Below are 26,909 nucleotides of genomic sequence, written 5' to 3' on the forward strand. Positions count from 1 at the left end.
CTCCCGGCCGCGGGTCGGGGCGCGGTGGCGGCGCTGCGGGCGCTCCGCTCCCCTTTGTTCGCGTTGCAGCGCGGTGCAAGCGGCGGGCGCTGATGGCGGCGGGGTCGGGGGCGCCCAGCGAGGCGGAGGCGGCTCATCTGTGCCGCAGCCTGGAGGTGGGCACCGTCATGACCCTCTTCTACTCCAAAAAGTCGCAGCGGCCCGAGAGGAAAACTTTCCAGGTGAAGCTGGAAACGCGGCAGGTCACCTGGAGCCGCGGCTCCGACAAGACCGAGGGAGCCGGTGAGTGAGAACCGAGACCACCCCCCAGCTCCAAGCAGCGCCTCCCCGCCCTGGGAACGCGGCACCGGGCAGGAAAAGCAGGACGAGGTGTTCCTGCTTCCTGCGGGCTGGGGGCGGTGGGAACCTCCCCGCACCCTCCCGCCCCCACTCACCCACCCCCGGCTCGGCGGGGAGGGGAGGGAAAAAGCGAACAGGGGGTTGGGGGGGAGAAAGACAAAAGGAGCCCCGCACCCTCCGCCCCCCGACCATCCCCCGGGCAGCTCCGTGCGCATCCCGCGGCCGCACGTGACGGTGTCCGGTTTCGGTGCCCCCCCCCCCATCTTGGGGCAGCCCGAGCCCCTCCGCACCGTGTGGTTCGGTTCGGATCCGTCCCGGCTCCGTGCGGGATTCGTTGCCGAAAGGGGCTGCACGAGCGTCCTGTGTGCTGCGACCGAGCGCAACAGATGGATGGGATGGAAGGAGCGTAAACCGGGGCCGAGCGCGGCCGAGGATGGGGAACCGCCGGGTTCGGCACCGCCGGGTTCGCTGCAGCCCCCGGCAGAGTTGCAGGGCTGTAGGGTTGCAGGGCTGTAGGGTTGCAGGGCTGTAGGGTTGCAGGGCTGTAGGGTTGCAGTGGGACGCGGTTGGCGGCGGCTCTTTCCCGCACACGGTGCTTTGCGGGGGCAGAGATTTGTCAGAGCTGTGGGAGACCACAGGGAGAGGTGGGAAGGGGCGGGGGGAGGCCCAGAGCTGGGAAACTTCCCGGTGCTGCTGTCCTGCTCTGTGCTCTCAGTCCCCATCTCCAGCGCTGTGTCTCCCAATGGCCGCCCCATATAGGGATGGTGAGATACAACATCTCTCCCATCTCCCCACGGAGCTTTCAGGCTCCCTCCTCCCCACGGACAGACCCTCATGAGTCTTTGTGGGGCTGGGGCTGTGCCTTCCAAGGGATCCATCCATCCCCCAAACCTCAGCTGTGCCGTTGATGTGGTTGTGGGGTTCTGCTGCTCTGCCAACAGCCAGGAGCGGGGCAGAAAAAAGCAGAGGGTTCATCCCAGGGACAGAGATGATCAAATAAGCATAACTGTAAAGATCCATAGGTTTTGAGCTAAAGAAAAACGGGGGTTGTTGAACTCCAAGCTGAGGTTCCCTCCCATGCGGTGCACTCTACTGCTGGGACCAGCCGTTCTGTGCTCATGGCACAGCATGGATGGAGCCCTCAGTGAGCACGGTGGGACGGGCTGGGGATCTTAGTGGTCTTTTCAAACCTTAATGATCCTTCGGCCCATTTCAAAATGAGGGAGCGTCTACAAGTAACACAGAGCTCTCAGACTTGGGTCACATCCCTCTGTGGGAGAGTTTCATCTCCGTGAGTGTTCGGTGCAGCAGCAAAGCTCTGTGTGCAGGACGTCCTGCCATCAGCAGCAGTGAGGTTGGGTCGGAGGGATGTTGGGTTGGGCATCATCAGTGCTGGTGCTCAGTACACACAGAGGCTCAGGCAGGTCACTGTTAGCGTGACCCTGGTTGGGATGTCAGTGCGATACCTTGGTGCCAGGAGGAGGGGGGGCCTGGCTGGGTGACCCTTGTGTAGAGCCTTGTGTCACATAAAGAGTGACCTTGTGTGATGGGCAGCACTCACTGCCAGCGGGTCCCCTGCCCTCCCAGCAGCAGCAGCTCTGACTCAGCAGCGGCACCGCCAGCTGGGCCGGGATGAAGAACCTCCTCTGTGTGCATGGGCCCATCTCTGCTCCTCGTTGGGCTGCTCTGGGGTTGGGTCAGACTGGGGGGAGCATCTCGCTTGGAAAGCTGTGAGCTCCATCTCTGTGCCTTTCCAAACCCAACATCGTGTACAAAAAGCACAATCTGTGCACACACACACACACACACACACACACACACGGAGCCATTTCTCCATCAATATTTGTCTCTACGCCCAATGTTTTCAGCCAGCTCCCATTATCAGCGCATCACCTTCTTGCTAATAACCCCGCTGAGGGCCGGGCTGCTTCGGTGGGAAGAGCTCTGATCATTTTCTGTGCCTTTAGTTAATCACCCAAAGCTCAGCACAGCTGATCCCCGGAGCCTTTTGTCTTTTATGCACTTTTTTTTCCCCCCTACTTCCTGTGTTATGTAATTCTTTTTTAATGTAAGAAGGTCCTGCCTTCATAACTCTGCATCCTGGGGGGGTTGCGGGCCGGCTCCTAATTGATCTGTTTTCCTTGAACCGAGTCTGAAAACTCGGAGAGTTTGCTCAGAGCACGAGCTGCAAATTTGGAGCAGATGTTTGTTTTATAGGAGAGAGAGAAAGGAGGGGAGGAAGGGGGTAAACACCTCGAGAAAGCCCTGGATTCCCATCAGGACTGGGAATGTGTGTGCCCCATTAGCAGAGCAGCCCCCCCCTGCTGCTGACCTCTGCTGCCCTTTGCACTGCTGTGTGCACCACGGGGTGGTCGCTGCTATCAGTGCCAGCACAGCGCCCGCTCGGCCCCGTTATCTTATCAGGGCGCAGCGTGCGGCCACCAGCGATGGCCATCGGTGTCCTATGGCTCCAGGAGAGCAGGAGGGCGGCCTGCTGCCTATCTGGCAGATTGCAGATGGAGGCCAGGTCTGCACGTGGTTGCTGCCCTGAAGGAAAGGGCACAGCCTTCCTTGGTGTTCAGCAGCCCTGGGAATGCAGGCACTGCTCTTGGGCTGAGATCTGCTCCTCCAGAGAGCTCTGTGTCCCATGGGAGGGGACTGAAGCGATGCTGCTGTGCTGTGATGAGGACGCAGAGTGAGGACGTGGCCCATCAGGATTGTCCATGGGACGGACTTTGCTTCCTCGAGTGCAGCCATAAGCATCTCCCTGCTGAGAAGGGCTCAACAGGAGCAGGAGAGGAGGGTCTGTAGTTCAGGGCTTCCCTGTGAGCCCAGGCAGGGGCTGTGTGTGCCAATATCTGCTCCTGGGCTGCTACAGGCAGTGAGACCTGGAGTGAAGCAGGAGGTAGAGCTGGGCATGACGGGGAGGATGCTCTTGGAGGGTGCTCAGAGTGCCTTCAGAAAGTTACATCCACTCGTACCTCTTGGCCTGTTGAGTTTGGAGAGCTGACAGCGTGGGGATGCTGTGACAGAGCAGGATAAGGGCTCCTGCCCAGCATAAGGTGAAAGCTGTGTGAGCCAGAGGAAGGTTTGTGTGTGTAACAGAACTGAGGTGATACCAGGAGAATCACTCACTGCCTGCAGGCTCACAGACCTGTTAGCTCTGAGCAAGCTTTGCTGGGAGGCTGCTGGCTCGTTTCCGCATCTGCTGCTGGGTCTCATCCTGGTATCACTTGTGGGATCACCTGAATATCTCACATGTGTGGGGTCAGAGCAGTGCTGGGCTCACAGCTTCTCATTGCTTCGCCCAGCACATGGTGTTGTTGTGGGGGTAAAGTCATTTCTGTCCCCAGAAAGCAAGGAGAATGATGAAGCACCAAATGGAGGCTGGCAGGAGCTTTGCGTAGCTGACAGCCTGCACAGCCTGCACTCTGCAAAGCCTCACCAAAACCAGGGTTGTTACGTTGCTTTTTCATGCTGAGTGTGTGGTCGGGTGGCTGTTCAGCTCCATTTGGAGCTGCGGATTCTGGGTTCAGCTGGCTGGAAAGCCACATAAAACCACCCAGACCCACAAATGGACCTTTCTCCCGCTTCCCCCTGCAGCTTGGACCTTCTATTTACAAAACCTTGTGGTTCTGAGATCTCAGTCAATAATCCCTTCTCTTGTTGCTAATGCGGTGCCCGGTGCTGTGCCTGGCGTTCTGCAGGCAAACCAACCCACATTGTTTTTCTAAAGATTACCCAGACAAAGGTTGTAATCCAGCAGTGAGCTCCCGCACGTGGGATGTGCTGAGCTGAGCTCACTGCACGCAGCCTTGAGGAGCAGTGGAGCAAGCATCCGTCAGTGCTATGGTCACATCAGACCAGGCTTGAAGCCATGGTCCCTCATCTTCCCTCACCACATCTGTGGGCTCTGCCTGCTGACCCTGCTCAATGTGAGGACATACCTACCAGGTATGGGCCTGCATCTCCGTGTGGGACTCTCCCAGCCCAGAGCAGCAGCATCCTGTTTGGTTTTGGATGGCATGATGCCGGCAGGTCGGCTCTCCATGCCATGATGAGTGCTATCCCTGTTGTGATGAGTGCTATCCCTGTTGTGATGAGTGCTATCCCTGCGTTCCCTGTCCCTGAGAAGACTTCACAAGTGCAAGGGCGCTGGAGAGACATCAAGGCAGGCTGCTCCCCGCGGGGCCGCTGGGTAGAGCAGCTGCTCGAGAGGCTTTTTCCTGTTTACTTGCTCCAAGAAGAGCTGGGTAACGTGCTGATTAGAAGCCATCTCTCCCGGCTGTGCCTGATGTCCCTCCTCCTCCCAGCCCCGTCTGCAGGGTCACACTGTTGCTGTATTGGCGGAGAATTGTGAAGATGATGCGGGTTATTTGATTGCTTCTCTGGGTCACTTCTTGTTTTATACCCTCTGCTTTCCAGCTACAGTCTCCTGACTTCATTGCTCTCCCAACCCCAGCTGCTGCCCAGAGCCACCCAGCTGTGCATCAGCCCCTGGGATGGACTGGGTGGAGATGTGGGACTGTAGGAGTGCAGGGTACCCCAGGGGACTTTCACCCCCCTCAGCACCCACCCCGTGCATCTGCACCCCATAAATCTGCCTTCCAGCTGGCAGAGGGGTGGGGGTGGCTGTGTTTGTTTGCCCAGCGCTCAGTCACTGACTGACAGCGTGATCTCTCTCAGCACAAGCTGCTGATAGCCCGGCCCGTATCAGATCAGCAGCAGATAGCCAAGGGGGGGGCATCTGCTCTCTTACTGGGGCCAGCTGCCATCCTGCAGGCTTCCTCCGTCCACCTCTGGTTTTTCTGGCTGGGATGTAGCTTGGTTCTCGGGGAAACATCAGAAAGTGGTTTTTCTTCTTATTTTCATTCCTCTTCAGTGTCTCATCAGTCATTTTAATGCCTTATGACAGCCTGCTGGAGAGGCCTTGCTGCTTGCTGGAGCGTGGTCAGGGAAAGCACTGAGAGACAAGAGCAAGAGCCTTGGCACGCCAAGTATGAGCCTTGGAGCAGGTCATCTCCAGTGCTGGGGACCAAGTAAGTCCCAGGTGAGGCTGTTAAGACAAGACAAAGCCAAGCAGTAGCTCAGTGTGGATGCAATGACATGAAGGCCATTGCCAAGAGCTCCTGCATCTTTCACCTGAACTTAGCTGCTGCCTGCTCAGTGCTTGGAGCTCCTCAGCTGCATGCTGCTGTACCAGGGCAGGATGCTGCTGTGGTGGGTGGCTGTGCAGCAGGTGGGATCTCTGCACTCTTCTTCTCAACTCTATCCTGGCAATGAGGAACGCGGGTGCTCATGAAGACAGGAATAAGGCATCTCCTTGGTGCTCGCTGGCAGTTCTGGGTAGCAGTCATCTTTGCTGGTAAATTACTGTCACGGAAGTTCAACTGTGTTGTTGGGTGGAATGGGTGAAAACTGAGTCACAGCATCTGAGTACCGCTGGCATTTGCTGTGAGCACGACGGGTCTTTTCTGGCCTCTGGTTTTCATTCCTCACCTCTGTGCCCTCCTTATATCCTCATCCCAAGCACAACTTCATGGTAGCCATGACTCCCTGGGCTCAATTCAGGAATACAGAAGTCCCCATGTTGCTCCCCAGGCCCACCCCCACCATGGCTTCCCATGGATGGCACGCTGTCTGCTGTGCTGGCTGACCCCTCTCTGAGGGCAGTGTGGTGCCTGCCCTTGTTCCCTGCTCTTGGTCCCATCCCTTCTCAGATGGTCCTAAGGACTATGGCTGGGAGGGCACCTGTGTGTCTCAGCATCCCTCTAGGCACAAGGAGAGAGCTGCTGCCTGCTGTGTTCATTTGCAGGAGCCTGGCCTGGCAGCTCTCCTCTGCTTCTTGCTGTGTCAGATGCCTCCATCGATCCGCCCATGTCCTCTGCAGTACCTTTCAGATCTGGTTACCGCTGCATGTCCTCTCAGGAGGGAAGGAGGGAGGCGGGCTGCAGGAGCTCCCCATCCTCCCACCCTTTTACTGCATTCTCTTGAGGCCATGGGGCTTCTAACCGAGGCAGGGCTGAGGGAACAAAGTCCTCCACGCCGTGCAGAAGGTCACCTTGGGGTGGCTCATAGAGCCATCCGCATCCCGCCATCCATCCAGCAGCACTGCTGCAGACCTTCCTCTTTCCATTTGAGTCACTGGAAGCTTTTGCCTCTCAAACAGGCCGGGCTGGTGACTGAAGGGTGGCCCAGGGCCGTGTTTGGTCTGCAGAGGGGATGCATTGCTTTAAGGGTGGTGGTGCTGGGGGGAGGCAGCAGCCAAGTATGAAGTTTTTTGGCCTTGGAGGCTGAGGCCACACGGTGGAAACTGGCAGCCTTCACGTGCCTGCTGCTTGCTGGGCTGTGGGCAGAGATGGTGAGATAGCAGCATCCTGCTTTGCTCACTTGGGGGACCAGCTTTGGGTTTTTTTTAACGTGTGCTTTCTTGCATTTGAGGGTAATCTGGAGAGATGTGCTGATGATGCAGGATAGGCGGCCGTCAGCCCCCAGCCTGTTCTTGGTATTGGGAGGATGCTTGTGAGATCTTGAAGGTCACCCACACGAGGCCAGGGCTGGTGGAACAGTGAGGCAGGGGCTGCCCTGTAGGAGCAGGGCAGTGTTTGGGCAGAGCCTTCACCTCTCTGCTCCAGATTGTAAAGATGCGAAGTTGTGAATCACCTCATCTCCTGCCCATCTGCCCTCGCTGAGGATTTCTGGGGGTACAGGGAGGAGCTGGAGCTTAGAAGCTGTAGGACACGTGATTCAGGGGTGCAACAGCAGCTTGAGGCGAAGCAGGAAGCTATGTGCCCACTGAGCTCCTGTGGTTGTATCTGGGTATACTGGGGCTCCCATAGAGCAGAGCACTCAGTCCCATCCCACTGCTGGTGGTCAGTCAGGATCAGGCTGCTCCCATCCATCCTGGCTAAACCAGGAGCTCCCTGCTGCCTCCAGCCCATTGATCTGTTTTGAGCATCTTCCCTGCCAAGGCACTCACTGTGGATGCAGCTGCCTCTGCTGTTCAGCTAACACAGACATCACCTCATAGCAAAATGCAGCAGCTGAGAGCAAAGGTTGCAGTTTGCTGCTGTGGGTAGTGAGTGAGATGGAGCAGCTTGCCAGAGCGAGCCATGGCAATGGCACAACCGAGCCAAGGCTGCAAGGAAAAAGAGCTTAACCTGTGTGCTTTCCTAAGGGAGGAGAGGTGCCTGCACATCACAGCAATGAGAGCAGTGGGATCCAGAAACCTGAGTGCTGATGGCCGTGTGTGTGGCCAGGGAGAAGGAGCAGAAACCCGGCACCACATCTCTGTGCACAGGCAGTTAATTACCATCGCAGTATCCCATTTAGTCTCATCTATTGAGGAAAGTGTGCAGGGCTGAGAGGATGAGCTATTGTCACTGTGAAAATCTATCCTGATGAGAGATGGCTCTTCCCTCTGAAATAGGCTTTTGTTGTGTCAAGGTTACTGCCTTCTTTGAGATAGGATATAAGATGTTGGTCTCCACTTCTTGTGTTCCACTGCTGTGTTATTCCCTGTGGTGCTACGTAACAGATCGCTCTCTTTTCTACCTGCACGCATCTGTGAGTTGGGTCTTTTTGTCCACCTTCCTCACCTGATGTGCTTTCAGACCTTCCCTGGGAGCTGTGGGAAGACCAGAAGTTGTCACATAGGTTGTGTTTGGGAGAAACTGTGTTGCAGAGAAGACATTTCTCGCTGTTTTTTTCACTGGGATAAGCTGATGGATACTACTCAGTTTTGATGCAGGTGAAAAGTAGGGTTTGGTGTTGTAACAGAGCCAGAGTTACCCTCCCTCTGCTCCCCTGCAGGCTGCATGCAGGTCCTGTGCTGCTGCTGGGGCTTTGCTGCCCGATGGGAACATGGGATGCTATAGGGATGCAGTATTGCAGTGCTGCACGGTTGGGACGGTGGCATCTGTGCTCACAGTGCTTCCTGCTGAGAGCTCATTTCCTTCCACAGTGTGAGGGGGCTGGGGAGGCTGAGGGCAGAAACCAAACCCTCATGCGCCCAGTGCACATGGGTATGTTTGGGAGGATGAGAGATGAGCAAGCAGCTGCAGGCAGGCGTGGGCCGGAGCTTGTTAACAGCTCGGTGTGCAGGGTGCTCATAGCAGCAGCCGTGAGCTGCTCCCTGCACCACGTTCCTTTGCCGGGCTCCCCTCTTGCTCTGGGTGCTCTCCCTGGTGTGCATTTTGGGGATGCAGTTTGCAAGGATAGCTCAGCCTCCTCTACCCCACAGGGATGCTTTGCAGCAAGTACTTTATTGCCTGGTAAAGTGCCATGAAATCCATTCGTTCCCACTGCTTTTGTCAGGTCCTAGGACAGGAATAGCCTTTGCTGTGCACATCACAGACGCAAAGACCACAGCTGTGATGCGTTTTTACTTTAGATGACATGCCATGTCACTAAGGATGTGACACACAGACAGATGACAATGGGACGCGATGAACCTCCTGGCCACTGGTATCCAAGGGGTAGTTGGTGCCTTACAAAGGCATCTGCTGCTTTAGGGAGCTGGCTCAGCTGTCTCTACACCTGGGGAGCTGGGTCTGCGTGTGGCCTTGGCTGCTGAGCTTTGAGCTACTGCAGCACCAGGCAGGATATGGCTGTGCCAGGCCATCCTATGCTCCCTCTGCACGGTTTGTTACAAGCACCAGGCTGCATCCCAGCCTGCTATTGGGTTTGCTAGGAACGAGCATCTCACAACCCAACCCAGTGCTGTCAGCCTCTGCAGGCTGCTGGGCAGCTCACACTTGTGTCTGCTCTCAAACTGCAGCAAATGGAAGCAAGAAGCAAATCGGTGCGCAGTGACTGCGGTAAGTGGAGTTTAATTGGGATGAATTAGACTCCAGGTTTGCAGTAATCACCATCCCACATTGCTCAGAAGCATCGTCTGCCTTGAAAACGTGACTCAGAAATGTTGTTATTTGATTCCCTCGGGTGTTTCAGAAACTATTTTTTCCAGGAAGCAAAGATTCTCGGGTTTGGGTTTGTTGGGTTTGTTGGGGTTTTTTTGTTGCTGTTGTTGCTGCTGTTGTGTTCTGTCTGATGGTAATGAATGTCCTTTCCCAGAATGTCCTCTGGGAAGGACGCTGTGGCCGCCCTCTCCAGCATCTCTCCAGCTCCCTCTTCTCTCCCATGCATTGCATCCTGGCACATTGCATCCTGCCATGCTGCAGCTCCCCCATGCTGCGGTGGCTGTGTGAGCGCTGCACTGCCCTCCCTTCTCCCGTAAGGAACCACAGACCTTCATTGTCTCAGTGATTTCGAGCTCTTTGCTGATATCCCCTGTGGTTTTTTTCCCCCACGTTGTCTCTTAGTGGATATTCGTGAAATCAAAGAGATTCGTCCTGGAAAGAATTCACGTGATTTTGACCGGTACCAGGAGGATCCGTGCTTCCGACCGGATCAGTCCCACTGCTTCGTGGTCCTCTATGGCACTGAGTTCAGGCTGAAGACCCTCAGCTTGCAAGGTAAAGGGCGGGGGCATCCCCACAGACCCCACATATCTCAGACATCCTTTCGAGGGGTATTGGGGCATATCCTGGCCAGGTGCTCTTGTTGCCATGCATAGGGCATGGCTTTGGAGGCAGGTGGCAGCAGCTCCATAACAGGCACTGCTTAAGTCAGTAGCTGATCTGGTAAAGCCAGAAGTTGTGTAACAGGACCCCTTATTTCAGAGCTCTTGTAGCAGTGCTTTATCTCAGCTGGGCACATCACACGTCAGCTGAGTGCCACCAGCCACACACCGAGTGCTCAGAGCTCACTGGTTCCTGCTTTGCAGCTCAGAGTGGGAGAACAGTGCCGGCTGGTGGCACGGGGTGACTCCATGCATCGCTCTCAGCTTTCCTAAACATCCTGTCCATTGGCTTAGGCTGCACTCAGAGCTCCCAGTGTTGCACCTTGCTAACACATGGGAGGGAAATGTCCAAACAGGGTGAATGAAGAAGGAAGGGATTCGAGGCACTGGGGACAGCCTCGGGAGGTTGGTGACAGGCTTCTGTGTCCTTTTCTCTCATTTCTTCTCTTCTTTCTGCAGCCACATCCGAGGATGAGGTCAACATGTGGATCAAGGGACTGAACTGGCTGGTGGCAGATACTCTGAGGGCTGCCACCCCTCTGCAGATTGAAAGGTGGGAGCTCAGCCCTGTCCTGGGCTTGTGTCATTTTCCCTCTCCATCACCTGTTGTGCTGCCACCCCCCGGAGCACCATGCTGGGCTTTACAGCATGTGGTCATGAGTGTACTCAGTGCTGGGGTGGGCTGTGCAGTGACATCTGCTCCCCCTCTGAGCCATAGTGACCCCATGTCCTGTCTGTGTGAGCGTGTCCCATTGACTGCCATGTCACAGCATCCGTGGCCAGATACCATCTGTGTTCCTTTCCTTCCAGGTGGCTCCGGAAGCAGTTCTACTCACTGGACCGCAACCGGGAGGACAGGTATGAAGGGGAGCAAGCACCAGCTGCACAGACACACGTGTTCCCAGGAGCAAGGCTTATGTCCTCTGTGCCTGAATCCCAGTGTTGAACAGAACCCTATTTCCCAGCCACTCACATCTAGGAAGACCTTTAAGATCCTGTCACCCCAACCAGCATCACCAGAGGGGCAGACTGCAAAGAACTGTCAGTGCTTTGCCTGGCTGAAATCCCAAAGCAGAGGATATTTTTAGCTATTAATTCCCCCTGGGTCTCAGGGCACCCTCCCTCTCCCACCTCCCCCTGCTGAGGGCAGCCCCGGGGTGGGGGCTCATAGGGTGGAATACCACCTGAACCTTTCCAGATTTGAGCCCCTTCTTTCCTGGATAGCCATTACAAAGAGCTGACTTGGCCAAAAGTAGGATCTGATTTCTGTGTCATTGAGGGGCAGCCTGCTGGAGGCTGCCTCCCTCCTGCTGCTTACAGAGGGATCAGTGGCTGGGAGCCATGCTCAGAGCAAACCTGGGGGTGATGTGCACTGCCACGAGCAGGAATTTGGAACCAGCAACTCGCCCGGCCCTTCCTGGCATTGCTTTACAAGGTTTTGTGTCATGGAGTAGTTTGGAGCCTTGGGATGTTGCAAAGGAGGAGTAAATGACCTTTAATCTTCTGCAGCTGCTCTGCATATGCCACACAGCTTTTAAATCAAGGCTGAGGTTTGCATGCAGTGATGGGGCATGGGGAAGGTGGCAGAGCCCTGGAGCAGAGCTGTCCTGCAGCCACGTGCATCACTGAGCCTTTTGTTTGAAAGCTCCTTTAATTTGATGATGGAGAACGCATGTGGGAGCAGCTGTGTGGGGGTTTGGAGCATGAGTGCAGGAGAGATGGAAAGAATTGGACCTTTTCCTCATCCAGTTACATGGTGACACTGCTGAGATGGCCCCAGGACAGAGGGGATGAACGTGCAGCTTGCTCTCCTTGAGGTGTGGTCAGTGGGGTGAAAGCTGCGCTCCTGCATCTCTCCCTGTTTTGTCAGACCATCTTTGTGTTAGAATTAAGTCGGGAATATGCTGAATGTTCCTTACCTGTCAGTCAGGGGAAGTGAGTTACATGCAAAGCAGGAAGTGTTCCAGCCCAGGCTGAGCAGGGAGCGGAATAGAAATGCTGCAGGATAGAGGGGGAATGAAGAAAGGCCCACGTGTTCTCCATAAAGCAGAGCCAGCAGTTACAGGGCCCATACAGGCTCTTGGCTGAAGTCTCTGTGTTGTCTCTGGGCTTTTGGCTTTTGCTTCTGGGTCTGGGAGCTGGCTTTGAATACGGATCAAGAAGCCGCGCTCTGCACACCAGGTAGATATGGGGAGGCTGAGGACCCACTGCCCAATGCAGACCCCTGTGGGGTTCCAGCAGTGTTGGAAGTGCTGTGCTCACCCAGCAGAGCCCATCCTGCCCTGTTCCCTGGCAGCACAGACGTTGTGGGTTGGCGCTGGCTGCCAGCTGTTTGTTTTTCCAAGGGAAGTTAGGTGGAAAGAGGAGGATAACAGGATGCTGGGTTTTTTCCTAGCTCCAGAGGAGGCGGTTTCACCTCTGGCCAGGAAAGCTGCCCATGGAGCAGAGTTACAGCACCAGGAGCAGGGAATGTTGTCATGCCCTTGGAGGGGGCTGGATCTGGCTTAGCTGTGATGAGGCCTTAAAAAACTTCCCTAGGAGAAGTTGGTTGGTTTATTAATTTATTTGTTTTGCTTTCCAGACTCAAAATAGCACCAAACTGTTTATCTGAGATCATCCAACTCTTTAACAGCTGGTTCCACTGCGTGCGTGCATCGCCTCAGTCCCAGGGTGAGACCCCTCACTCTCACAGCTCCTGAACGTGTTTCCCCTCTGTCCCACCCCAGGATCTCTGCCAAGGACCTGAAGAACATGCTGTCCCAGGTCAACTACCGTGTGCCCAACATGAGGTTCCTGCGGGAGCGCCTGACGGTGAGCTGTGGCTCCGTTGCTCTCCCTCCTCACTGGGGACCCTCAGCACAGGGTGTCCTTTCTTGGAGTGAAACCTGGTGGTGCTGAGGCTCCCACCCCTTCTTTGTGGGGTTCCTGTTTTTGTGTGGGTGAGCTTGGGAAGCACACAGTGGGGGCTTAGTGTCTGGGTGCTCTTGTGGTCCCATTGGCCCCAATGGAGACATCCAAGTTTTGGCCCTTCCCTCCTCCTCCTCCTCCAACCCCTGGCCGCAGGGTTGCAGACCTCTCACTTATGTCCCCTGCATCACCTCTGGTGTTGTTTTTTCTTCTTTTTGGCTGTAGGACATGGAGCAGAGGAATGGGGATATCACGTACGGGCAGTTTGCACAGCTCTATCGCAGCCTGATGTTCAGTGCCCAGAAAACGGTAAGAGCTCAATTCTCCAGGGCAGAAAAGAGGAAGCAGAGACTATATTTGTTACTGGGCATCCCCTCTTAATTGCCTTTTTAACCTTGCCTCCTTTGGCTAATGGCTCCCATTTCCTACCTCTGGGGCAGGGAGTAAATCAGTTACTGCTCTCACCTGAGCACAGTCCTAATGCTCCTAATGCTTCTTTTTTTGCAGATGGATGTTCCATTCCTAGATAGGTGGGTACCTCTTTTTGTTGGCAGGAGGAGCGGCTGCTTCCTTTTGCTCTGTGCTGTTCTTGGACGCCTGCAGCATCTTTGCTGTAGACACTCAGCTTGGGTCATCAGGGCTCTTCCTCCCAGACATCCCAGTGAGATCCAGCTCAGATCAGCTATTGTGATTAAAAAAGAAAGCTTTGATGTAGACATGGAAGCTAAAAATGTGTTGACTTGCCCAGGTAACATCCCGTGGTTCCCTCTCCTTTTTCCTATAATCACATACAAAAAAGAGTTGGTCAGGTTCGTCCCTCTGCCCAGGGCAGTCAGCACTGCCAGCTCCATTTCTGCTTTCTTGTCTTAATCCCAGGCATGGCCCCTGCTGGCCATTACAGCTCAGTACTTCTGGATGTCTGCTAAGATAGTTGTAAATGTTCCCCCCTCCCTTCCATCCTGCACCCTCTGCCATCCCTTGCTGCTTGCTCTGTTCATCCTGCCCTGCTGTCACTTGCTGGTGCCTTATGGCCCACAGGTGGCCTTTTTCACGATGCTGGCAGCAAAAGGTGCAGCACTGACTGAAGTTTCTCTCTCTGTGCTCTCAGGGGTGGAGAAAGGTCCGAGCACTTCAGGGTGTCGCTGATGGAGTTCCAGAAGTTCCTGCTCGAGTACCAGAGGGTGAGCTCAGCACCAGCTATGGGACAATGGGCAGGGGGCTCTGGGGCTGCGCTTCTCCCAGGGCTGGAGCTCCACACACCCTCTGTGCTCTTGGCTGATGGCACAGAAGGCCGGTGGTCCCCCCTGAACAGCAGCTGATTGATCAGCTTGCTGCCTGTGCTGTTAAAAGCCATTTTCCTCTGACAAGCAGCAGCACAGCGTGCACATTCTGACCCATGCTTGGATGCGCTCAGTGTATTTGCAGAGCATGCAGACTCTTTCTGTACACTCTTGCAATGCCAAGCTCCATGTGAGAGCTCGAGGTCTCCTGCTTTGCACCCTTCTCCCCATCTGCAGCTGCTTGGAGTAGAAAATTAAGCAGCAGCCATTTGCGTGACCTCATGAAAGACAGCCAGGGAGAGGGAGACAAAAGGAAGCCGCGCTGGCTTCTGCTGCAGGGGGAGCTGGGAAGGCAGATACGTGCAGAGGAGCTCTCAGAGAGAAAATGCACGATGCTGAGAAAATGAGGACTACTTAGAAATGGCTGGGATTGCTGCTGTTTGTCTGGTATTCTTGCTAATAGCTGAATTCCCAGGCAGGGGTGGTTAAAGCTTCTCGCTGGATGAGCTGCCTGCGGTTTTGAATAACTCTTCCCCAAATGCTCTCTTGTTTATGTCTCTTCGGGGATTTGCAGGAGCTCTGGGCTGCAGACAGCCTGCAGGTACAGGAGTTCATGTTCAACTTCCTGAGAGACCCTTTGAGAGAGATCGATGAGCCTTATTTCTCCCTGGATGAGGTGAGGCACCTCCAATACCACTGTGTCTGCAGTGGGGTGGGACATCCCTTGTGGGAGGTGGGAGTAAGAGGTAAAAGAGGGCTGAGTGTCCCTTTGCAGCACGTATCTTTCTTTTCAAAGCAAGGAAATAGGTGACCAGCCATTCTGGAAGCAATAAAACCATCTCCATGTCACTGGCACTCTGGCCCAAGTCCCATCCAAGAGTCCCTCGATCCATGTGCAAAATGAAAGGCAGAGCTGTTTATTTATCTGCAGCTGGGTCAGCTGGAGGGTTTATATGCATTTACTTGGCAGGGCACGGGGATAAGTGCTAATGCCCAGAGCTGTGGCTGCTTAAGCATGCTGGGCAGGGAGCTGTGTGCCCTCTGGGTTGCCCTGGGCAGGGTTTGATTAGGTCCTTGTATCTTGGCTGGCACTCTCACTGCAGGATGCAATCTGCATCAGCTTAGGTTGAGTTCATTCACATGCTCTGGGCACATGTGAAGCTGAACCACGGCACCCAGACCTTCCCCACCAGTAACACACTTCTGTTTCTTCCTGAGCAGTTTCTCACCTTCCTGTTTTCCAAAGAGAACAGCATCTGGAACTCGCAGCTGGACATGGTGTGTCCTGAGAACATGAACAACCCCCTGTCCCATTACTGGATCTCCTCCTCACACAACACGTAAGGACCCTGGGGAGGGGGCGGCTCCCTGTACCCTGTGCTGAGGGACTTCAGGACCCAGCAGCAGACAAACATGGTGCTGCGGGGCCTTCCCCTGCCTTTAAGAATAGATGTGCTAAAAGCCAGGCAGGGTGAAACTGTCCATTTGCTTCTCTGCTGGTTGGAGCAGCTCGCATCCTTTGCCAGGGGCCACACATGCTGTGTGTGCTCTGTCCAACCAAGGCAGCACGTTAGCTGAAGTGCAAGGACTCTTCAGGGCTCATCTCAGGAGCCAGCTTGAGCTGTGCCTGCAGCCCTCACAGTAGGGATGGTGCTGCACAATGCTGCTGTGTCTCAGCACACATCCCTGTCCTGCTGCTCTGGCTGACACGTTCTCTCACCTCGAGGTACCTGACGGGGGATCAGTTCTCCAGTGAGTCCTCGCTGGAGGCATATGCCCGCTGCCTGCGCATGGGGTGCCGCTGTATTGAACGTGAGTACCCAGCACAGCCAGCAGCTTTGTCGGCGTCGTTGTGATGGATTTGGGACTCACCTTCCCTCTTGGGTCTCTTTCAGTGGATTGCTGGGATGGTCCCGATGGTATGCCAGTCATCTACCATGGGCACACCTTAACCACCAAGATCAAGTTCTCTGATGTCTTGGTCACCATCAAGGAGCACGCCTTTGTCACCTCTGAGTGAGTACAGCGGGCACCGGGACTTCCAGAGAGGCAGTGAGTGGGCAGGACCTGGCTGCCACAAGGTGATGCCCACCTTTACCGTGGCACAACAGGGAAGAAAACATGCTGGTGTGGTCCCAGCCAAGGGGAGATTTCATCCAGAGAAGTGTGGTAGGAAGAGAGGCCCTGAGCAGGTCTCAGCAGTGGGATGGTTCATGCTTGCTCAGTGCCAGCAATGGCAGGGACACCGCTGTAGAATGGTTCCATTGAAGGCTCAAGACAGCACAGCTGCAGCACAGATGGGTGCTGGGGCAGACTGCTCTCAGAGGGCCCAGGAGTCAGGTTTTGAATGGAGTTCCCCTTCCAAACACCACTCTGGTTCTGACAGCTCTTTCCTCCCCGCAGTTTCCCTGTCATTCTGTCCATCGAGGACCACTGCAGCATTGCTCAGCAGAGGAACATGGCTCAGAATTTCAAGAAGGTCTTTGGGGACATGCTATTGACCAAACCTGTAGATATTTCAGCTGACGGGCTTCCCTCTCCAAACCAACTCAAGAGGAAGATTCTCATCAAGGTGAGCTCCCTTCCCTAGCAGCACTGCTAAATGGGGAGACTGGGGGCACATTGAGATCAGGGACCCCGGGGAACAGACTGCCTTTGGATGGGGTTTGCTGTAGCTGTGTTAATGTCCCTGGTTAATTTTACCTTGTAAGAAAGGGTTGGATCTGAATGCAAATAGGAATTCCTCAGAGTTTTGGGGCAGTTTGGCTCCAGGCCTCATCCGTAGCTCCATTCTCCCACACTGGTTACTTACTTCTTCACTGTCTGTATTCCTCAGTGTGGGGGTGCACATCGCAGCCACAAGGGAATGCCTTCTGCTTGGCCAGTGGTGCGAGGGGTAGAAGAGCAGACCTGCAGCTGGAGACAAGGGGAGGGCTTCTCTTGCTTCAGGGGAGCTGCTGGGCAGATTCCTTAGTAGCTGAATGTTGCCTTTCTTGGGAGGGTGCTGGTGTTTCTGCTGCAGAAATCTGGGGAGGAAAGGTGGTGGGATGTCAGTGCCATCCGATGATTATCTCAGTGGCGTAGGTTGGATGCTGGTCCCTGCAGGTGGGAGGAACTCTCTTAAACCTTGAGGTTTAAGGCTGTTTAGCATGAAACCCATGCTGCTGTTGGGTGCCTAACCCGCTCTCCTGTCCCACAGCACAAAAAGCTGGCAGAGGGCAGTGCTTACGAGGAGCTGCCCACTTCTGTTATGTATTCAGAGAATGACATCAGCAACTCCATCAAGAACGGGATCCTCTACTTGGAAGACCCCATCAATCACGTAAGTGTCACCTCCTTGTCCCATGCATTAACCCTGGCTCTGCAAATGCCTCTACACCGTGCAACCACTTCAGGGGGGCCATAGCCATACTGCTGCTTGGGCAGCTGAGCACCAGGTCTCTTTGTGCTGGCTGTCTCCTGTGCTCTGCCCTAGGCATTTCCTGCTGGGCCTTGCTAGAGGCAGAACGCTGAGGTAGAGGGAGCTGCTGCGCTGTAGCCTTTGCGCTGCTGTGTAGTGCCTTTAACTGCTGGCTGCTCCTGCTGGATGCTGGGGCCAGGCTCAGTTTCCAGGCCTGGCTGCTTCCTGTCAATGTGTGACCACTTACTGCAGCTGAGGATGCTCTCATCCTGTTTTGCAACGCTCCCAGCATGTGCCCTTGCTTGTCTATAGTCTGCTTCTTCAGCTGCTTTGTGTTGATGAGGATCTCATCAAAAACCCCTACAAAAGGACCAGGATTTTGGAAAACTGCAGTGACCTCGTGGCCGTATCTCTGTTAGCTCATCTCTGATCACCCCTCTGCCAGATCCATGCCAGTCGTTTTCTTTTTGCATTGCTTTGCTCTTCTTTCGATCATCTTTTAACTCGTACCAGGGTGCCTTTCAGCTTGATCTGCAGTCAGTTTGTGTGTCAGATCTACCACGTGCAGGTTTGTTTGTGCCACAGATGAATCCATGCTTTGGATCACGGAGGTGCCGTGGAAGCTCCCACTGAAATCAGTGCTGCCATTGCCTCTCCTGCACAAACAGATCATCCTTCACTGCTTGTGCTCATCAAGGAGAGAAGGTCCCAGCAATGGGTGCTGCCTGAGGGGGGCCCTCACCTGGCCTGTGTTTCCTTGCAGGAGTGGAACCCACATTACTTTGTCCTGACCAGTAGCAAGATCTATTACTCAGGGGAGACAACCAGTGACCAGGGAAATGAAGATGAGGAGGAGCAGAAGGAGGTGAGGGCTGCCTTGTGGTAAGCTGTTCCCTTGAGATAGGGTCTCATTGCCCAAGGGATGAGAACCTCTATTGCCAGCTTCAGCTGGAGATGCTGTGGGAGGCGCTTCAGGAGGTCCCGGTGAACACCCCCTGAGCCCAGCATCCTCAGCACCCCCTGCAGTGACCTCAACCCATGTCTGTCCCCTCCTAGGTGAGCAACAGCACCGAGCTGCACTCCACAGAGAAGTGGTTCCACGGGAAGCTGGGAGCAGGGCGCGATGGGCGGCACATTGCTGAGCGTCTGCTCACTGAGTACTGCATCGAGACGGGGGCCCCTGATGGCTCCTTCCTCGTCAGGGAGAGCGAGACCTTCGTTGGGGACTACACCCTGTCCTTCTGGTGAGGGCTCTGCCTGCTGCTGCTCCATGCAGCACTGCATCACTGCAGCATTGTGCAGTGGGGCAGAGCACTGCAGCTCCCTGTGCTGTGCCTGGGAGGTGCCATCTCCCCACAAACAGCCCCTCTGTATCACATCCTGCAGGCGCAATGGGAAGGTGCAGCACTGCCGCATCCACTCGCGGCAGGACGCCGGCAGCCCCAAGTTCTTCCTGACAGACAACCTGGTGTTTGACAGCCTCTACGACCTCATCACCCACTACCAGGAGGTGCCGCTGAGGTGCAATGAGTTTGAGATGAGGCTGACGGAGCCGGTGCCTCAAACCAACGCCCATGAAAGCAAAGAGTAAGTGTGGCCATGATGAGCTGTGCTGTGGCAGTGGGACCCCATAGGAAGCTGTCCCAGCTCTCTCTTCAGTCCCTACTGGGGCATGGTGGTCCCCACTGGTTCCCCATGGGGTCACAGTGGTGCTGTGTTGGGTGAGCTGCAGTGGCTGCGTGGAGAATGATGCCCATCTGTTGTCTCTCCTAAAGGTGGTACCACGCCAACCTCACCCGTGCCCAAGCTGAGCACATGCTGATGCGAGTCCCTCGGGATGGAGCCTTCCTGGTGCGCAAGAGGAGCGAGCCCAGCTCCTTCAGGTGCGTCCCAGTGGAGCACGGTGGGACGGGCACAGGGTGGAGGGGATGCTGGGGAGGAAGGAGCAGAGCGATGGGGCCGAGAGGTGCTGTGACCTGGGGGTTGTGGCACGTTGCTGCTGGAGCGTTTAGCCTCATGTGGCCCTTCAAGGACCCTGCTGCTCCTTAGCTGTGCCATTTTCTACCTCTCTCCCTGCCCAGTATACCTGATTGCTTGTCCCCATTGCCCTGCATGCTGTGGGGCATGTCTGCCTCAGTGCTAGTTGTTCATGGCATGCAGATACACCCCTGTGGTGACACACCTGTACTAGGAGATGGCTGGACACAGCAGCCAGCCTGGGTGCCTTAATTTCGGGTCAGACCCTCGGCCACATGCCAAGTGGCCCCTCTCCCTCCCCACATGCCAGGGCGGAAGGGAAGATCAAGCACTGCCGTGTGCAGCAGGAGGGCCAGACCGTGCTGCTGGGCAACTCTGAGTTTGAGAGCCTGGTGGACTTGATCAGCTACTATGAGAAGCACCCGCTGTACCGCAAGATGAAGCTGAGGTACCCCATCAATGAGGAGACGCTGGAGAAGATCGGAACAGCGGTGAGTGTGTGCAGCTTTCAGAAGGGCTAAGCCATGGGTTGCTGGATGGGTGGCTTGTGAGCTGATGCCTTGAGCAGCATAGTGTACCCATCTCTCATTGCCCCACTGCTAGCTGTTGCTTGAGCAAAGCTCCAGGGAGTATGGGCCATGGATGTTTGCTCCATACAGTATCATGGCAGTGCAGTGTGCCCTCCCTGGGGTGTTTTCCCCCTCTCCCCAGGCAGGGCCCCATTGTTCTACCAAGCTGCAGCTCTCATTGCTGGCCCCTTTGTTTTCACAGGAGCCAGACTATGGAGCGCTCTATGAGGGACGCCATCCTGGCTTCTACGTGGAGGCCAACCCCATGCCGACCTTCAAGGTATGTCCCACTGCATTGTGTTGTAAGCTGCAGGACTGGCTGCTCCCCACAGCCCCTCCCCACTCCCTTCAGCCCCCCACCCCATCTCCTGGGCTCTGCAGGGGTCGGTGAGGATGAGGGAGGAACCTTCCATAGGGTAGATAAGACCCAATGCCTCCTGCTGCCATCTGCTCTTCTCTCAAAGCTGCCGAGTTTCATCTTCAAACAAATGTTCTTACTGAGAACTCTGTGGAAGATGAAGACTGGGTTTCTTTCCAGCTCAGCCATTCTAGGCTGAGTATCTAGACCAGTCTGGGTTTGTTATTTGGTTAAAAATCAGAATATCTTGATGATTCAGAGTTTTTCCATATGCTTTTCCATGCCAAGCTTGGTGGCACTGTGCCTGCCCTGGTCTGCAGCTTCCTGGAGAAATTAATGGTACAACGGTTTCTTTCTGAGACCTTCCTGGTGCTGCAGCCTTCATCTTCTGTGGCTCAGGGTGGACACTGAGCCTCCAGCTCTGAATTTTCCTCTGTTGATCCAGTCAGCCTGCAGCGCTTGCCCCAGCTCCCCCAGCCCTTTGTAGGGTTCAGCCTGAGCATTCAGCAAGCATCTGTTTCCCAAAAGCTTTGTTATTTTGCACCTCATACCCCCACATCATGGGAGGGGACCTCCTTGTCCCTGTGCTGTGCCCAGCCCCACTGAACCCCCCTCTCCTCTATGCAGTGTGCAGTCAAAGCTCTGTTTGACTACAAGGCACAGAGGGAGGATGAGCTCACCTTCACCAAAAACGCCATCATCCAGAATGTGGAGAAGCAGGAAGGAGGCTGGTGAGTCAGTTCTGACCCTCCTTTTTTCCCTAGAGAATGCGTTCAAAGCACGGCATCACCTTGTGTGTCCCCTTTGGGGTGGGTATTACCCACAAGCTGTGCAGCCCCAGATCTCCTGAACTCTGGATCAGGTGCAGCATCCACCTGTCACCTGGGATGCTGAGTCTGCATCACCTGGGGTCCCCCATTGGGCACTGATGTGTTTCCTTCCCTCTCCCCCAGGTGGAGGGGAGATTACGGTGGCAAGAAGCAGCTGTGGTTCCCTTCCAACTACGTAGAAGAGATCAGCAGCCCCAGCAGCCTGGAGGCAGAGCGGGAGGTGAGCTGGGGGCAGGTGGTGGGAAGCAGCGTGTGCACATGGTGCCTGGTGTGACAATGCTGTGCTTTGCTCCCAGCAGCAGCTGGATGAGAACAGCCCCCTGGGAGACCTGCTGGGAGGTGTCCTGGATGTGCCATCTTGCCAGATCGGTGAGCACTGGGAGCCACAGCATCGCAGGGCTCAGAGGGGACCTCTGGAGATCATCTGGTTCCTCTTAGTTCCCAGACTTGGGCTGGTCATGGGGGTCCCTCAGTGCCTGCCCCCTCCCTCTGTGGTGTGACCATTCTGCTCATGACCATTCATCTGCTCCCTCTCCCACGCAGCCATCCGCCCCGAGGGAAAGAACAACCGCCTGTTCGTCTTCTCCATTAGCATGGCCTCAGTGTCACGCTTGTCCCTTGATGTGGCAGCTGATACACATGAAGACTTGCTGGACTGGGTGAAGAAGATCCGGGAAGCGGCCCAGACTGCTGATGCACGGGTGAGTCTGGAGAACCCTTAACAGTGGAGCCAAACTCAAGGATTCCCAGGTTGCACAAAGAGAGGTTTGGCTGGTGGGGATGGCAGTGAGGTGGCTGCCAGCACCTCCATGCAGAGCTGACTGTGGCTGGTGAGCTGGATTGGCCCACATTGCTGCCCTGATAAGGATGTAAAGGTCCTAAATTGTGCCATGTTCAATATTAGGAAAAATTTCTTCTCTGAAAGTGTTGATTCAGTGGCAGAGCTGCCCAGGGACGTGGTGGGGTCACCATCTCTGGAGGTATTATAGAACTGTGGGGATGTGGCACTGAGGGAAGTGGTCATTGGGCGTGGGGGGGTGGGGTGGGGTTGAACTTAATGATCTTATAGGTCTTTTCCAACCTTTATGATTTTGTGAGACCTGTGTGTTCTCCTCCTGGCAGCTCTCTGAAGGGAAGATGATGGAGAGGAGGAAGAAGATCGCCTTGGAGCTTTCAGAGCTAGTGGTCTATTGCCGACCTGTGCCCTTCGATGAAGAGAGTGAGCACCTGCTGGGCCCGTGGCCAGCACAGGTGGCCACTGTGGTGGTACAGACCCTGCTGTAGATAGAGGTTCCCATTGCACTGCTGCTGAGATGTGGCACCATCCAAAGCAGCCCCAGGGAGGGGGGCAGGGGAACATTCAGTGTTTATCACCCATCAAATGCTTTTCAGGGCAGAGGAGGGGCTACATGTGCCTGGTAGTGTCTGACCCAGCACTGAGACGGGCTTGGTGGGGGGATGGAGGTGCCTGGAACAGGAATGTGCTCCTGTCCAGAAGCTGGATCACTCCATAGTGACTGCTTTCCATCACTGCTCCTGACTTACACTGTGTTCTGCCTCCTCCCAGAGATTGGCACAGAGAGGGCCTGTTACCGAGATATGTCCTCCTTCCCGGAGACCAAGGCAGAGAAGTACGTCAACAAGATCAAAGGCAAGAAGTTCCTGCAGTACAACCGCCTGCAGCTCTCCCGTATCTACCCCAAGGGCCAGCGCCTCGACTCCTCCAACTACGACCCCCTGCCCATGTGGATCTGTGGCAGCCAGCTGGTGGCCCTCAACTTCCAGACCCCTGGTAAGAGCAGTGGGCAAGGGAGGGGGTCCTCACAAGCACCCTGTGGCAAATATAGGGGTGAGGAGGGTCCTGCAGCCCCCTCTCTGTGTGCCAGGTCCTGTTGGGAGACTGATCACGGACTCACTAGGAAAAAATGACTTTTATATTTCTTTCTGCTGGGTTTTCCATTGCTTTTGTGAGTTGAGGCGTCTTGCAGGTTGGTTTGATAAGCTGAAAGAAGGGAGGGGGGGGGGAAAGCGGATGACTTGTGGAGCACAGGTTCCCTGGGCAGAATGCATGTGATGTGTGCCTGTGCTGAGCAACGCCGTGCTGCACAAGGTGTCTGGGGGCTTGAGCCTCATGCAAGGCACAAAGAACACAGGTGGAAAGGGCCTAGGACCTAGATGAACATTGAAGACCCTTCCAGCTCAAGGCATTCTGTGATCCCATGGCCTCCTCCACCCACCCCCTCCCTCCCTGTACTCCCCAGACAAACCCATGCAGATGAACCAGGCTCTGTTCCTGTCCAGCGGGCAGTGTGGGTACGTCCTGCAGCCGGCCAACATGCGGGATGACATCTTTGACCCCTTTGACAAGAGCACACTGCGAGGTGTCGAGCCGCTCTCCATCTCCATCGAGGTGAGTTCCAGCCTGAAGCCAGCCCATGGCTGCTGCTCTGCAGTGGGACACCCTGAGCCCTGTGGGTGCTGCACTGCACCCCACTACCTCCATGCCCAGGATCCCAGTGCCAGTAGGTGGCAATCATGCACTGTGCTGTGCCACATCCCTACCAGGGCAGTGACACAGCCGTGCCTTGTCTCCTGTGCTGGTAAGGGCTCCAGGTGGCTGCCTTGCTGTGCGCTCAGCCCCCTCAGGGAGGGCCTTTCAGCCCCATTCCTACTCATACAGGGTTAGATGGCAGATGTTGGCCAAGACTGGGGCACCCAAGAGAGTCACTACTCTGCTTGGGGTGGGGGGGGGCATGGCATTGGCATTATCCATATGATAACTCCCTAGAAATCCCTAACACCATTTCTCTGTGACTTCCATTTACCAAAGCGCTGCCCCTCAAACTCTTCCTGCATCTCGGGGTGAAGCTGCAGCCTCCAGGCATCAAGGGACCCCATGCCACAGCCGTCTCCTTGAAGAGATGAGCTCAAAGCTGCCCGCTGTCCCCAGCCAACACCAGCTTTCATGGATGGAGAAGCTGCCTGGAGCACAGCATGACTCAAAGCATGTGATGCGGTGCTGGCAGAGCCTCCTTCCCCTGCTCCAGTGACATATGGCTCTTGGCAGGAGGAGCGGGGAGCTGTGCTGTGAGGAAGCAGGTTGTCCTCTGTGCTGAGCACCCACTGCTGCAGGCAGAGGGGAGGAACAGCTTCCTCCAGCCAAAGTGATGGGAGCGAGAAGTTCTGATGAAGCCATGGGTGCCCAGTGCCAAGGTCCAGCTTAGGGGAGTGATGCCATGGTCACAGCTGGGCTGTGCAGCTGCAGCAGGACTGCGGGCAGCTGAGCTGCTGGCTTCAGGCTAAACTACAAACTGGTGATATGCAGCAGTTCTACATCTGAGAGCTGCTTCCCTCCAGGTGTCAGCATCTCTCCTACCTCTGCTTAGTGCAGCCCAGGGGGGAGTTACTCAGACAGCAAGTTTGTGTATGCAAACAAGTCTTTTCCTTGGCTCCCACCCTTCACTCAGTCTCTGTTCCCCAGGTCCTGGGGGCCCGGCACCTCCCCAAAAATGGCAGAGGAATCGTGTGTCCTTTTGTGGAGGTGGAGGTGTCTGGGGCAGAGTATGACAACGCGAAGCAGAAAACAGAGATTGTGGGTGAGTGTGGAAGGAGAGGTGGCATGGGTGGGCTGGTTTCCCCCCAGATGCAGCCTTTGTGCTGGCTGCAGTGCTTATCAGGGGCTTGGCAGCAGAGTGGGGAGGGCTGGCCGTGGTGCTCAGACACCCTCACACCAAAGGGAGGAGATGGGGCTGGGGGCTCTGCTTCCACCTTTAAGGGTGGAAGGAGCAAAGCAGTGCTGGGGCTGCCCTCTCACTGCAGTGTTCTGTGCACAGCGGACAACGGCCTGAACCCCCTCTGGAGCCCAAAGCAGTTCCACTTCCAGGTCAGCAACCCTGAGTTCGCCTTCCTCCGCTTCGTGGTGTATGAGGAGGACATGTTCAGTGATGAGAACTTCCTGGCACAGGCGACTTTCCTGGTGAAAGGCTTGAAGACCGGTAAGGGCTCAGAGCTGCTGTGTGTGCCGTGTTGGTGCTCATCCATTTGCTGAGCACGGGGCAGTCAAGGAGCTGTGCTGCAAATAGCGTGGGGCTGTGTGTGCCGCAGGGTTCCGAGCCGTACCCCTGAAGAACAACTACAGTGAGAACCTGGAGCTGGCTTCCCTGCTCGTCAAGATTGACATCTTCCCCAGCAAGGTGAGGCATTGCTGTACCCATCCTCCAGTGCACAGCTGTGCTGTCCTGACTCCTGCTCCCATCCAGTCCCCAGGGCTCAGGGCCATGCAGAAGGAGATTCTTTGATTTCTTCACCTAAAATCATGCACTGGAATGGGTTGCCCTGGGTGGTGTGTCCCTGCAGATAGTTCAGGGGGTGCAGCTGTGGCAATAGATGCGGCTTAGAAGCGGGGAGGTCCAGTTGGTGGTTGGACTTAGTGATCTCAGGGCTGTTTTCCAACCTATGAGTCCATTTTGGTGGGATCCCATGATGGAGCTTCCAGTACCTGGAAGCCTGGGACACTATAGATTAGCTGTATGGCCCAGGGCAGCCCTGTCTATAGCTCTGCACCATCTCAACCCCTTCACTGCTCTTTGCTCTGACCCAAGCAGGAGAATGGTGACATCAGCCTCTTTGGTGGCTCCGTGCTGCGGGAGCGAGGTGGGGACATGGCCAGCCAGCTGCTGGCCAGCAGAGCCAGGGAGGGCTCCTTCGAGGTGCGGTACCAGCAGCCATTTGAAGACTTCCGAGTGTCACAGGAGCAGCTGGCGGAGCACTTTGAGAGCCGGGAGCGAAGGTGGGCACTGGGGAGGGTCCTTGGGGGGCAGGCTGTGAAATGCAGCATCCTGATAGAGCTGAGTCGTAGCCTTGTCTGCTTTCTGGAAGCCCTAAATTAAGCTGGGAAGTGAGGGTAAGGCTTGTTGGGGGTTCACTGATTGGGGTGGGGGGTGATGAGATGCATAGTGTGGGATGCATGGGGGGAGCTGTGAGCTCTTCCATCCCTCCATGCCTCTGTGCTATTCAGGCATGGGCATAGGAGCTGGAAATAGAAATCTCAGAGTGGTGGGATGCAGCACAGGACCTGGAAGCACTGCTCCAACACTGCATCCCCTCTGTTGTCCCCATAGGGTGCTGCGAAGGACCAGAGTCAACGGGGACAACCGGCTGTAGGGCTGGCTGGAAGCACCTCCCGTGCCTGTGGATCTCACGGCACGCTGCGAACTGGTTTCTATTGAAACGGCACTGCTATGGCCTACTTTCAGGCAGCTTTTCCAGTTTCTCCGCTGAAGTGTGTTTGAGCGGAGAACTAAAAAAAAATTGGGAAAAAAATAATAATAAACAACCAAAAGAACCACCCAAACACCCACCCACCCACCTTCACCGACAAACCCTTAATGACGTGCAGGGATGTGCACAGCCCAACAGCTGCTGGGGTGAGAGACAAAACCTCTGCACATACGACCCGCCACCCCTCTGCTGTATTGGTGTGCACTGGGCTGGGGGCTGCAGGCCCCACTTGTAGCTTAAACTCCAATAAACGTGTCAGTATTACATGCACGCTGTCTCATTTTGCTGCCCTTGCCATTCTCCTTGCTGGGATGAGTGAGCAGGAGCAGCCCCATGGTTACAGCTGGGGTGGGGGGTGAGAAGTGGCAGTGGGGTAGGGCTGCAAT

The 26,909-nt window shown here is 55.6% G+C and overlaps 1 protein-coding gene across 2 annotated transcripts; it reads left to right on the forward strand.

Moving 5' to 3' along the window:
* Window positions 1–26,793, forward strand: PLCG1 (phospholipase C gamma 1). 2 transcript variants are annotated; one of them, XM_015881448.2, is made up of 32 exons: window positions 1–282; window positions 9,663–9,815; window positions 10,382–10,475; window positions 10,733–10,780; window positions 12,649–12,733; window positions 13,055–13,138; window positions 13,337–13,359; window positions 13,938–14,010; window positions 14,684–14,785; window positions 15,331–15,449; window positions 15,836–15,921; window positions 16,005–16,125; window positions 16,513–16,681; window positions 17,309–17,431; window positions 18,273–18,374; window positions 18,566–18,753; window positions 18,896–19,096; window positions 19,285–19,392; window positions 19,797–19,977; window positions 20,258–20,335; window positions 21,041–21,144; window positions 21,367–21,463; window positions 21,543–21,612; window positions 21,787–21,944; window positions 22,366–22,462; window positions 22,811–23,035; window positions 23,505–23,653; window positions 24,725–24,839; window positions 25,077–25,238; window positions 25,348–25,436; window positions 25,845–26,032; window positions 26,364–26,793. In XM_015881448.2, the coding sequence occupies exons 1-32, from the start codon at window positions 93–95 to the stop codon at window positions 26,404–26,406; spliced, it is 3,825 nt and encodes a 1,274-aa protein (XP_015736934.1). In that variant the 5' UTR covers window positions 1–92; the 3' UTR covers window positions 26,407–26,793. The 2 variants fall into 2 exon arrangements, with proteins under 2 accessions (XP_015736934.1, XP_015736935.1); XM_015881449.2 differs by having other exon boundaries at window positions 25,848–26,032.
* Window positions 26,794–26,909: the final 116 nt, after the last annotated feature.

This window comes from Coturnix japonica, chromosome 20 (genome assembly GCF_001577835.2).
Source record: "Coturnix japonica isolate 7356 chromosome 20, Coturnix japonica 2.1, whole genome shotgun sequence".
NCBI classification, from domain to species: Eukaryota; Metazoa; Chordata; class Aves; order Galliformes; family Phasianidae; genus Coturnix; species Coturnix japonica.